At 40.1% G+C, this 13,802-nt stretch overlaps 2 protein-coding genes across 2 annotated transcripts; one reads left to right on the top strand and one right to left on the bottom strand.

The window, feature by feature from the left end:
• Positions 1–113: 113 nt before the first annotated feature.
• On the bottom strand, positions 114–1,653 carry LOC4339845 (uncharacterized protein At4g28440). Its single transcript, XM_015787909.3, has 2 exons — positions 1,243–1,653; positions 114–589 (listed from the first exon to the last, which is right to left on the bottom strand). Exons 1-2 carry the CDS (start codon positions 1,544–1,546, stop codon positions 396–398), a joined length of 498 nt encoding a protein of 165 aa, XP_015643395.1. The 5' UTR covers positions 1,547–1,653; the 3' UTR covers positions 114–395.
• A 6,827-nt stretch (positions 1,654–8,480) lies between these two features.
• Positions 8,481–13,158, top strand: LOC4339846 (peroxisomal acyl-coenzyme A oxidase 1). Its single transcript, XM_015787545.3, has 14 exons — positions 8,481–8,710; positions 9,437–9,545; positions 9,640–9,701; positions 9,828–10,037; positions 10,153–10,240; positions 10,318–10,480; positions 10,581–10,779; positions 11,000–11,197; positions 11,431–11,562; positions 11,726–11,846; positions 11,997–12,107; positions 12,254–12,323; positions 12,424–12,607; positions 12,681–13,158. The coding sequence occupies exons 1-14, from the start codon at positions 8,558–8,560 to the stop codon at positions 12,888–12,890; spliced, it is 2,010 nt and encodes a 669-aa protein (XP_015643031.1). The 5' UTR covers positions 8,481–8,557; the 3' UTR covers positions 12,891–13,158.
• The last annotated feature ends 644 nt before the right edge of the window (positions 13,159–13,802 follow it).

Consider the following 13,802-nt stretch of genomic DNA (forward strand, 5'->3'; position numbering starts at 1 on the left):
ACAAACACATATAACACAGCTTTGTTAAACATGCACGCAAACATTGCAGCTCACAACAAGGTGTAGTAAGACATCCCAGAAATATTCTTCATCGTATATGTAGAACCATCAGCGACACAAGATCCAACTCCATACCATTAAATTGACAGAAACAAGTCCACTAGGCTTGCCAACATTTAGATTTAGGTACCACCGGCAACATCAACACATTTCATAAACCAAACCTAATGATAGAACAGGTCTTGCACAAAAGCATCAGTTGAACCTTCCCCTGTACATAAGTAATAACCAGCTCCAAATCTTTTCAATAGCTTTCCAGGATAAGATGAACCTACTGCTACCGCTGCATCAAAAATCTATGTCCACAGCCCGAGAGCCAATCAAAGTCTAAGTAGTCAATCCTCGTCGACGACATCCACCAGCTCATACTCGACCAGCGACACGTTGTTGTCTTCCTTAACTTGAAAGCTGGCAGGGTCCGTCACCTCGATCCGGCCCCATTTGTCAACTGCCAGCCTCATGGTCCCCTTGAACATGTCAATCTTGGCATTGCGGAAGATGACCGTGGTGCCTGGCTTCACCAAGTCAACTGTTGACACGAAAAAAGGATAGGGCTTACTTAGATGGATGAGACACACACCACAGCTTTTGAACAAAAAAGCGAAGTGATTATAATGATAGTAAGTGACTAGCACATATCCATCATCGACCAAGATCAATTAACGGGCATAATATAGAAAAGTAAACATACACCATTATTATGTAATGAAGTGAATAGGAACGTGAGGCAGTGTTTCAGATCAGAAAGCAATAAGAAACACATATCACTTTGCATCAATGTGGTATAGAAATAATAAGATGAGACACCAGAAATATTTGTCTCCTTCATTGCCTAGGGACACACGCGGTATATGTGTTGCATCAAGCGCAATTTAAGTTACATTAGAAAAAAACTGTGATCCTTGAGCAGTGGCGGAGCATGGGTCTCCACAATGGTGGTTCAGACTTAGTATATGGCAAACCAATAAAGCCAAAGGCACATTGAAACAAGTCAATGAATGGAATGATTCAATTGGCATACAAAAGTTAAATGGTTTTTTTTTTCTGGCATAAGCTTCTTGTTTCAGTATATAAGGGTATATAATGGGTGTTGTGCCGCCAATTTGCTTGAGCAAAGGATACATGAGAGGTTGCAGTTGAATACTGTAATGAATAAGGAAGTAGGAGGGGAGAGGAGAGGACCTTGTTGGTTGCGGGCGGTGAAGAGGACGGTGCCGGTGTTGTCGCCGACGAGGCACTCAGCGAGACGAGCGCGGGGAGGAGGGTTGTCGAGGATGATGCGGGCGGAGAGGACGCGGGCGGTGAGGGTGTGGCCGTGGCTCTGGGGCCGCAGCCGCTCCACGGTGGTGAACACCGGTTTACGCAGTTGCTGCGGCGGCCGTGCGGGAGCGGGAGCGGATGGCGAGGGGTTGGGTGCGCGGGGGCGCGGCACGTAGGAGGGAGCGGCGCCGCCGCGACGGCCGTAGGGGCGACCGGTGGAAGACATGGCCGGCAATCTCTCCGAATCTTCTTCTTGTTGGATTGGAATCGGAAAGCCGCAGCCGCCGCCGCCGCCGCCGCCGCCTAAACCCTAGCAGCACAGCACAGCAGAGCAGAGCAGCTAGTATTCCCAGAGTATGATTTATGAAGAAGAGGATCGGATCGGATCGGCGACGCAACGCAACGCAACCGAAGAGGCCTACGATGGTGGGCCTGGGCCTTTCGTTCCTCATGGCATGGGATGGGCCTTACTCCTACTACTGGACCGGACAGAGTTTTGATGGGCCTAAATATAATCCACATGTACGGTACTAGAGAGACCGTTCGAATTTGAGAGCCTTTCTTTGTCTAAAAAATTTAAAAAGAAAACAGAAAAGATAAGGAATAAACTCCAATTTAACTCCCTCAACTATTGGCTGGCATAGCCTCCAACCATAACATGGGATATATTAACCCCCAACTCCTAAAACCGATGTAAAAGACTCACTGAACGGTTTTCGCTGACGTGTCTTCTACTCTTTATCTAGTCCAATTTGAAGATCATATGTTAGCGCCTCTTTCTCTTTTCTACTTTCTTTGTGCTAAAATATTACAACATCCATCCTAGTACAACGAATGATAGTCTAGATTCGTTGTCTTAGAATAAGTCAAATCCTATTATAAATTATAATATTTTGGGACGGATGAAGTACCCCATGAACACGTACGTACTGCGCCAATAATGCAGAACCTGAGCGGCGTGTAGGTGGGTGCATGTCAGTGTTATCCGCTAGCTACTACTCCACAACATAGTAAAAAAACCGGATCGGGGGTTGACCTGCTCTGGCTGCGGTTCACCGATCGAACCATCGGTTATTTATTTATTTATTATTATATTATATTTCTACTATTTTTAATATAGAACCATCACAAATCGGTGAAAATATGTACTCCGACCACATCCTTTCTCTTCTTTCAAAGTGGACTACTACTACTCCTTTCTCCGTCCTAAAATATAAAGCATTTCTAAGGTTGACACGAGTATACTAAGAAAGTATGTGAGGATGATTAAATAAAGCGTGTAATTGGTTGAGAAGAGAAACTAGGTGAAAGAGAATGCTTGTGATTGGTTAAGAGAAGGATGTAGGTAGAGAAATAACCTCATTTTAAAACAAGGTATTGTACTGTTATATTTTGGGACGGAGGTAGTACCTGAGTTTATCCGACTTCACTGGACTGGACAGGGGTATGGACAGTGCAACCTATTTGATTGAGATTGATGTGGTCGTGTTGCGTTGTTCACAAATCACACAAATCATTGAGATTGATTGGACGGAGCAACGAGCTAAACGTGCCTTCTTCGTTAGTGGTCAACTATTTGATTCGATTCCATATATTCGGATTCATTCAACAATCGTCATGGATGCATGCCTTTCTTATATAAAAAGGTCACTGGTTTGGACAAGTGGAGGGAGCATATCAGGCCCTGTAATATCAAAACCAGCGGCGCTAGGAGCTGTTCCCACCCACGAATCCACGATCTTTCCGACTGCAGTCTACTCCTCTCCATAAAAAAAAAAACTGGGATTCCGTGTTTAACGGTTGACTGCTCATCTTATATAAAATTTTCTTATAATTAGTATTTTTATTATTGTTAGATGATAAAACATGATTAATATTTTACGCGTGTCTTGTCTTTTTAACTTTTTTCATAATTTTTTCAAATAAGACAAACTGTCAAACGTTAGACACGGAAATCCAGGTTTTTTTTTGACAGAGGGAGTGCTTCACAAGTTGATATGAAGTGGAGTTGTGGAGTTGGCTCCACCCTTTAATTCATTATGTGATAACACTCTAACCAATTTTATACCGTTCATATGTAGAGTTGAAACTTACTCCAACTTCAAGAAAGGTCAAGCTGCAGCTAAAACTATGCCAAACGGCCCCCTAAGCATATCGACTCCACCATTTTCTCTTCAGCTTAAGCTAAAATTTAAATTTCAAAACTTAATTTTATATCTTTTTTAAAAAAACATAGTATAAACTTATACGCTCTTATAAATATACACGCACACTTTACCTATATCAACATCTTTGAAAGATTGGGTCATCATATCTTAGAATTGACGAAGTTACCATGGGTCGATGGGTATGTCGTCTACCATTGAAATAATATTAGCCGTAAATGCTAGCAACCGTGCTAGATTCCACCACAAGAATTCCAACTAGTTGAGCTATGCTCACCTCGTAGTTTTAGAGTTGGCTTTGATATTTTATTCATGCTAATTTATCTTTTAATATTGGATTTAAATCACTAAAAAATTATATAAAATTTTTATCCATAAATTATCTTCTAGTTACTAATAAGCATTATAACTTTCAATCATATGTATACGAAATAATATGACTGATACGACAAGGGAACGGGTAATATAAGTACTACTCCCTCGTCTCTAGAGTTCTCCAGGAAGACTAAGGCTATGTTCGGCACCCCTTATTCCCAACCTCTCTCCCTGGTTTTCCACACGCACGCTTTTTAAACTACTAAACGGTGTGGTTTGGTATATATATATATATATCTATATATATATATATATATATATATATATATATATATATATATATATATAGGAAAGTTACATAAAAAATCGTATTAATCCATTTTTCAAGTTAATTTTAGCTAATACTTAATTAATTATGCGATAATAAGCTGTTCCGTTTTCTATGTCGATGGGATAGACTCCCAACTGGCACAAACGAGCGCAACCTAAGGAGAGATGCGAGTTAAGTTAGAAATAATTATTATTTGTTAAGATGAAAAGCTAAGGGGAGAAGTTAAATGAGACATAATTATGATGAAAAAAACCATAGATTGAGATTTGACACTACATAGAAAAAACCAATCTAAATGAAGATTTGATATCACATAGATAATAGAGGTATATTTTATGACGGAGAAAGCGACTGCTCGTATTTGCTACGCACAGATAAATCCGTAAGCGCATGGATACCGTTGTATAGCACTTTCCCTTAGAGCATTCCAAGGGTATTAAATGCAAGAAATGAGTGTGTATATCTACAAACAGGATTCTACAAACTACAACAATTTGATGATAAGATTGGCTAGAGATAATTTCTATAGATTCAACTAGTTATCTTAAGTTAAAGGTAAAATTCTATCGAATGCTTCGAGCATTGGCCCTCTCTTAGTTTGTCAAGGTGAATCTTGCCTTGAGCTCTATAATGCACCTGAACATGGAGGGATGCAAAGGATGAACAAGGTTGTCACCACCTACCGCCTATCTCACTTTCAGTTAAGCGCACAACAAATAAGGTAACTGCTAACCTACACACCACTTATTGACTACTACCCTAGTCTCGCGTAGGAACTTCCTTTTTTATCGAGAGTCTTAGCACTACTATATCACTTTATTATAAGCTAAGCGACAAACCCGCACCGATGAGAATATATCTCACTCAAGTAAACTAATTAAACAATATAAGAAATCTCGAACACTTATTTATAAAGCAAGCATCCGCTGAGGTACAAGCAAAAAGAAGGCTGACAGCTCTGGCGCTTCTTCGGAACTCCAATGGAAGAATGCTGACAAACCTGACACTCCTCCGGAAGTTCTCGGAGAGAACTCTCATACTTTAGGGCACTCCTTCTGGAACTCCCCTCATTCACTCAATAATCCAACATACTAAGCAAAACCTAAAAGTGAGTTGTACTCTACTTTGTGTGTTGAGCTCATCATTTTATAGCTTCCGTATGATGGTTGGAATGTTCGTTGTTGGCGGTTCACCCGAACCAAGAGTTCGGTTGATCCCTGGGCCTCACCCCTCTCCACCAACTTTCTTCAGCGGCTTACAGGTGGGCCCTTATGGCAGTTGAGGATTGTTTGGTCCCACTTTAGGTCTTTTTGACTGTCAGGTGCATCATCCAATCCGTGTACTTGCGTATGATTGGCCGGAGGTTTCTTTTGTCGCATGACAGGTGTATTTTCATCCATAAATAACCTGCATACATATATTTACCAAATTTAGTGGAAATGGTTAGTTGTTAGCCCCTATCACTAAGTTTTGATATAACTTTTTATATTCTTTTTGCAGGAGTTGATAGTTAAAGTTTGCACTTAATGACCATCAACAACAACTATTGTAGATCTATTGGAGACAAAAGGAAAAAAAAGTATTACTCCCTCCAATTCCATAATTCTTGATGTTTTAGATGAGATTGATATCAAACTTTTATAATTTTAACTATCAATAGTTTAAAAAATATTTAATTTAAAGACACTAGAACAACTTATATAGACTTGTCTTACAAAGTATCATAACAAAAGGAAAAATATATGTATTTATTAGATATATTATAATTAAAAAATATAGTAAAAATATATTTTGAAGTCAATGCCATTATTCAAAGGGTAAATTGGAACCATGCCATTATAATTTTGCAAAGTTTGAGATATGACATCGATATCTCAATAACATATATGGCCCACATGAGTCAATGGCATGTAGGTCAGGATGACATATCTCAAATTTTACAAAACGAGTAGTAGATTTTGTAGTATGTTGAATGATGTATACGGGCGCCGTCCAGTTAGTTGCACTTAATTGTCAATTAAGCTGGGGTTGGGAGGGATGTATACCTTAATCATTGGACTTAATTGTGAATGTTGCCTTTGATGGTAGGCCGAACCATCGATAGCTACGAGTTTGGTCGCTGGTAATGTAGGAGTAGTTTGTTTGTTCGGCTCGATCGATCGGCGCGCTGTTTACTCATACTCTCTCTTCTTTGTTTCGAAATGTTTGACTTTATTAACTTTTTAGCACATATTTAACCGTTTGTCTTATTTAAAAAATTTAAGTAATTATTAATTCTTTTTCTATCATTTGATTCATTGTTAAATATATTTTTATGTAGGCATATAATTTTACATATTTCATAAAAGTTTTTAATAAGACGAACGGTCAAATATGTGCTAAAAAGTCAATGGTGTTAAACATTTCGAAACGAAGGGAATATATCATAATAACGAATAAAGCCCTTGTGTTCAAGTATATAATCTAAATATATGCAGCCAGGTGATGAAGCAATCAGCAGGAATAAATTAAGGATATTCTCGATGGAGCCAAAGATGGAAAAGATAGAAAATATACTCCGATATATCTAGATCGAAAGTAATCAATCAATATATACAGTCAATGGAGTCGAGTGGTAGCTGTGTATTGTTAATTGCCTGCCTGCCTTGGTTTTAACGATATAGCGTCCCATAATAGGTGATGTTTTTGACTTTTTATTTACAACGTTTGACCATTCGTTTTATTTGAAAAATTAATATAAATATAAAAAAAAGTCATATGTAAAGTACTTTTGATAATAAAGCAAATGACAAATAAAATAAATAATAATTCCAAATTTTTTTGAATAAGACGAATGATCAAACATCGACAAACAAAAACTCAAAAAAACAAGTAATATGAGACGGAGGTAGAACTAAATAGAGTATTATATATCTGCGCCGTGCGGGTGGTTTATTCTTCTATAAGACTGTGTGTTTGATGGTGGGGTTGGAAACCCATCTCTTATACACGAAAAACGGAACGGTTTAGTAGTACATAATTAATTAATTATTAATTATTTTTTTAAAAAGATCATTATGATTTTTTAAACAACTTTCGTATATAATTTTTTTTAAAAGAAAACGGACAGTTTATCAGTTTTAAACATACTATATACGCACGCAGTATGTACGCACTTGTGAATACTGTAGTAATATATCATGGTATTTGTCGACGGTGGACAGCCGTAAACCGGATATAAAGGTATTGGGGTACGTTGGTACGAGGATCTACGTAGTACGACTTCAAGGAAACATGAGACAAAGATTATACTGGTTCAGGCCCCTTAATAGGTAATAGTTCTAATCCAGTTGGTATGGGATTATATGGTGAGAACCACAAATTACAAAGGAAATAATAGAACTCGATGATACCGACGAGATCGTAGTCGAGTTGGTTCGACTAGATCACCCGGCGACTTGGCTCTTGTAGACTCTGGCTTCGTAGGCTGTAGTTATTGTCTTGGCTATGAGATTCTATGCCTTAGGTCCTCACGGGGGTCCCTTTTATATCACAGGTCAGGTGGTCTTCAAGTAGGACTCGGAGATATCGGACCCTGCACGATACAATGACAACCTAGTCCTATACGGGTAGGAACTCTTCCACTGGTGAACTTCGTGATGAATTTCCTTAGCGTATACAGAGAACGTCCGTACACGCGCAGATGTACCATATGTACCATATGTCGTACAGCGTACATCCAAGGGTAGAGGGTATACCTTATCCGTAACCCTAACAGTATTGATAATCAGTAGCCCTGATAATTAAGATAAGATAGGACTGGACTAATTAATCACTACTGCTAGCTGGGTAGGTACTGTATTTGCAAGAGCAAAATAATACAGCATGCAGTTATTTTGTGTACAGTAATAAAAAGAAGAGAAATAATTGAGTAGAGCAGTAGTATGCAGGTAGTAGGTTGGTAGGTGGCGTGGATGAACCGTATACTCCTAGAAATAATTGAGCACGTTTGTCTACACAAACGCAACGCAAGAGACTAGGGAAGCAAAGTACTTGATGCATACGATCTCAACTCGACTAGTATGTATCATGTATGTACGTACGTATGTACTGTATTCATTAGGGTGGGACTGTATACTATAGTTATTATTACTAGTATTGTTGACAAAAACAATTCCTAAGTTTTGTTCTAAGAAGAAGAGCAACAAACGTAAGTCTATAGGAGTACTAGATCTTTGCATATAGTACCCAATAAATAGAGGGAGAGAGAGTGCGGGCCAAACTCCCAACTCCCAAGTTGCAATCGAGAATAAATAAAAATCCCAATCCCCTCCTTCTCTTCTTCTTCCTCCCTGTTCCCTTTTCGATTCGATTGGATTGGATTGTTTTGCTGGCTCGCTCTCTCTCTCTCTCTCGTGGTGTGGTGTGGACAAGAAAGGAAGGAAAGATGGAGGGCGGCGTAGGGGGGGAGGTGGACCACCTCGCCGGCGAGAGGGCCACCGCGCAGTTCGACGTTGAACACATGAAGGTTGCCTGGGCTGGCTCCCGCCACGCCGTCGATGTCGCCGACCGCATGGCGCGCCTCGTCGCTTCCGACCCCGTAACAATAACTTTCTCCCTCTTTCTTTCTTTCTTTGCACAGATAGATAGATAGATTATCAACTTCGGCTCCCCGGATCTCTGATTAAATTACCTGTATGATGCTCTTCTTCTCTTCCCCCAATCCTTCTTTCCTTGTTCTTCAACAACCACACCACGCCGGCCCGATTTTACCCCACGATAATAATTTCATATATTATTTTTAGTTTACTAGCAGCAGCCAGCAGGAGTATTTAGTTGATACTGTTTCGCTGACTTGTTTGCTACCCTAATTATTATTATTAAGGAGTATTTTTTTTAGCTAGATGCGATGCGATGCGATGCTTATTCCACTGCTCCTGCTCTTTCTTCCACACATATCTCCTCTTTTACTATTATTAGTATTGTCACTAGTAATATTATTTATATTCTGCTATAGTGATTTTCTCCTCAGATCAGATCTACCAAAACCTTGTACCCACACAAATATCTTCTACTCTCTTTTTTTTCTGATACTAAACATTATAATATAGCTAGCTGCGCTACAAGATCGATAGAAATTTCTCAGCACCATACATTATGAATCATCTCCATATATGATGTATCAGTAATAACAGTAACAATGTACCAATTGCTACGTGTTTTTCTGTAGCCTCCTCTTTGCTAACAAATGCTAAAATGCTATAAACAAAACAATCCATTACGCTCACAATGGTTTCCTTACATTTTTGACTCCTTTCCAATCTAGGTGTTCCGCAAGGATAACAGGACTATGCTCCCCAGGAAGGAGCTGTTCAAGGACACACTCAGAAAGGCAGCCCATGCGTGGAAGCGTATCGTCGAGCTCCGTCTTACAGGTCAGGTCCCAATCCCGTGATGCTTCTTCTTCTTTTATTAACAACTGATCTTCCTACTCTTAACTCATGTAATGGTGTTGTTGTCCATTAACAGAAGAGGAGGCAAATTTGCTAAGGCTATACGTGGACCAGCCTGGTTATGTTGATCTGCACTGGGTACTAATATCGACCATATTATCTTCACTATCTACTCCAATATACAGCACTGAAGCTGCTCAATTTTATCCACAAGCTCGATTAATTAATAGGGAACAATACTTTGTGCAAAATTTTATTTTGCAGGGCATGTTTGTTCCTGCTATAAAAGGCCAAGGGACTGAAGAGCAGCAGAAGAAGTGGCTACCTCTGGCCTACAGGTTCCAAATAATTGGATGCTATGCTCAGACTGAACTTGGTCATGGTTCCAATGTTCAGGGCCTTGAAACAACCGCCACATTTGACCCAAAGACTGATGAGTTTGTTATACACAGCCCGACACTGACCTCTAGCAAGGTAATACTCCTATCTACTCTTCCTCTCTTATCTATTAAGATGCTACATTTCTTCTTTAATTTGGAATTTCTTCAATATCTTGTTGCATGGTTCATGATTTTATCCCCATGTGCAGTGGTGGCCTGGTGGCTTGGGAAAAGCTTCCACTCATGCAGTTGTGTATGCTCGTCTGATAACTGAAGGAAAGGACTACGGCATACATGGTAGAGTCTCTTGTATTTTGAAGGTGACTTTTAAGCAGTATCTTTCTTTTTGCGACTCATGACTATCTATATATCAGGTTTCATTGTGCAACTACGAAGCCTAGAGGACCACTCTCCCCTTCCCGGTGTTACTCTTGGTGATATCGGCGGAAAATTTGGTAGTGGTGCATACAACAGTATGGATAATGGAGTTCTGCGATTTGACCATGTGCGCATCCCAAGGGATCAAATGTTGATGAGGTTTGTCCATTGGGTTATCATGTTTTGTTCGGGCACTTGTCAAATACATTCTGATACCTTGATGTAACCATTCTCAAGCACACCCATGCTACTCGTGTAGGCTTTCACAAGTTACGAAAGAGGGAAAATATGTGCACTCAGATGTCCCAAAACAGCTGCTTTATGGGACAATGGTTTTTGTTCGTCAAACAATTGTTGCAGATGCTTCTAAGGCTTTATCACGTGCTACTTGCATTGCTGTAAGATACAGCGCTATTCGAAAGCAGTTTGGCCCTCAAACTGGTGGCCCTGAGACTCAGGTACTATGTCAGATTTGAATTTTTTTTTGTATTACCACTTATTAATTTGTTTTTATGCTCTTGAAACATTTCCTGTGACATGTATTCCTTTTGCTTTTACTGGAAAAACCATTGTCTGAGTTAATATTTGTACTTTGTTCATCTAAAAGAATTAAATTGATAAACGAGTTTAACTTTTTGCTACCAATGACAAGTGGCTAATGGTCTATAATGGTTACAGGTCCTCAATTACAAGACTCAGCAAAGCAGACTCTTTCCTTTGCTGGCTTCAGCTTATGCATTTAGGTTTGTGGGTGAGTGGCTGAAGTGGCTGTACACGGATGTCACACATAAACTGGAAGCCAAGGATTTCTCAACACTTCAAGAGGCCCATGCCTGTACTGCTGGGTTGAAGGCTGTGACAACATCTGCGACAGCTGTGTGTACAATTATTTAATTCAGTACCACTTTTAATGGTTATACTTGCTGACTGGTCATACTAAGCCTGCAAATTCATACTTTTGCTTTATCAGTACACATCCTTAAAATGAATAATGGTCAGATCGCATCAATGAGTTTACACGCATAGCTGGTCCAACAGTCTAGCCAGTTTATATAACGAGTGAATTACACAATTTTCATTGTTCTCAAACCTGTTTTTTTTTAATGCAGGATGGAATTGAAGAATGCCGAAAACTCTGTGGTGGACATGGTTACCTGAACAGCAGCGGGCTTCCTGAATTGTTTGCTATCTATGTTCCTGCTTGCACTTATGAAGGAGACAATGTTGTTTTGCTATTGCAGGTTAGTATGCTATTGTTGTTTTGTTCTGTGGATACTAATAACTCTCCTACCTGCTTGTGGTTGTGTGGATGGCCTAGCTTGTTGGGCCGAATCATAGGTCCAGTCCTTCAAGTTTCCTCAGTTTTGGTCAATTTACAGTCATAACCTTTGGTGCTCTCTGCAGGTTGCAAGGTTTCTAATGAAGACTGTATCCCAGTTAGCTTCTGGAAAACAGCCTGTTGGTACAACGGCTTACATGGGCAACATACAGTACTTGATGCAATGCAAATGTGGTGTAAATACAGGTATATAGTTGTATCTTCTGGCAGGCTCCTGTTTTAGACAGCTGTATGCCAGTCATCACTGTACGTTATGTATATATATGCCCATTGCTGGGAAGCCATTGATGTTGAGATGAATGCCATAGTGATTCATTTTTCCATGATTATCGACAGCTGAAGATTGGCTAAATCCTGCTGCCATACGAGAGGTATTTGAAGCTCGGGCTCTCAGGATGGCGGTGAATTGTGCCCAGAACATAAACAAGGCGCCAAGCCAAGAAGAAGGTTGGTATTGCGCCATATGATTATTAATCGAGAATAAAATATAGAACAGAAACCATAGTGCATTTGCATGTAGTTTCGTATTAATTTCCGTGGTCTATTATAAGAAATTGCATAGATGATGATGGTGTGCGTTGCTGAATATGCAGGGTTTTATGAGCTATCCCCTGATCTGCTTGAGGTGGCGGTGGCCCATATCCAGTTGATAATTGTAACCAAGTGAGTATTGCCTAGGATGAAAGAAATCTGAAGTATGGCTTCATTTATATTTTATTGGCATTTATTTATTTCGGTGTGTTATGGTACGTATAATGGTTAGGTTCATAGAGAAATTAGAGCAGGACATCCCTGGTGAGGGAGTGAAGGAGCAACTGTGCATCCTTTGCAATGTGTACGCGCTGTATCTTGTTCACAAGCATCTGGGTGACTTCCTGTCGACGGGGAGCATCACAGCAAGGCAGGGAGCGCTGGCAAACGAGCAGCTGGGAAAGCTGTATGCGCAGGTATGGTGTCCTCCGTCGATGTCAATGTCAAAAGTGGATGAGAAACTGAGAAATGAGACAAATGCAAATGCAGGTGCGGCCGAACGCGGTGGCGCTGGTGGACGCGTTCAACTACACCGACCACTACCTGGGGTCGGTGCTGGGGCGCTACGACGGCAATGTTTACCCGGCGCTGTACGAGGAGGCGTGGAAGGACCCCCTCAACGACACGGATGTGCCGGACGGTTACCAGGAGCACCTCCGCCCTCTGCTCAAGCAGCAGCTCAAGCTCTCCAGGCTATGATCATCCATCCATCATCCTCCCTTTCTTGCTCTATCAATCATATCATACTGCATACGATTTGAGTAGTAGTAAAATAACACCAGCATATGCAAGGTGCTGGCTGGCTGCTAGTATTTTCTTTTTCTTTATAATTTATTTATTTGGGGAGAGCTGGTATTGTCTTATTTATTTGGGAAGAGCTGGTATTGTATGTCTGGTGATTTGGTATAGCTGTAACTGTGAACTTCACCACATCTCCCCCTTCTCAAGGGCATATGCATTCTACTCCTATGGCTGTGTTTAGTTCCTTCCAAAGTTGAAAATTTGGGTTGAAATTGGTACGATGTGACTGAAAAGTTATGTGTGTATGATAGGTTGATGCGATGGAAAAAGTTGGAAGTTTGGATCTAAACACAGCTTATATGTATATTGTGAGATTGTCCGTGCGGCGCTTCTAGTGTGAAATATCCTCCCTTGTCGAGCATATTAACATTGCATGTACTGAGATACCTCAGTGTCCCTGAATGCTGACACAACTTGAACCCAACGTTCGTGCTGCGATGATTCAGAAAAAAACACAAAAGCACATACTCCTAAGGTTGTACAGAACTTATATAGAATCCAATGTCAGGTTCATCCTACATTCATATAGGCAAGTTATATTACTAGTACATTCAGTCAAAAAAATATTACTAGTACATGATGAACAATTCCAACCGATTATTTGTTTATTGACGTCTTTGATTATTTTGGTATTTCAACTTCTGTATATGTTTGTGCAAATTCACACAATTAATACACTTATGATTGTTCTGAAATTTTAATCACTGCAACGCGGTGAATTAGACTGTAGGGCAACTGTTCTTTTCGGCGACTTGGTCAGATTATTACGTGGAATACTTTCCACTTGCTCTACGCCTTTGAAAATACGTT

This window comes from Oryza sativa, chromosome 6, assembly GCF_034140825.1.
Source record: "Oryza sativa Japonica Group chromosome 6, ASM3414082v1".
Taxonomy (NCBI): Eukaryota; Viridiplantae; Streptophyta; class Magnoliopsida; order Poales; family Poaceae; genus Oryza; species Oryza sativa.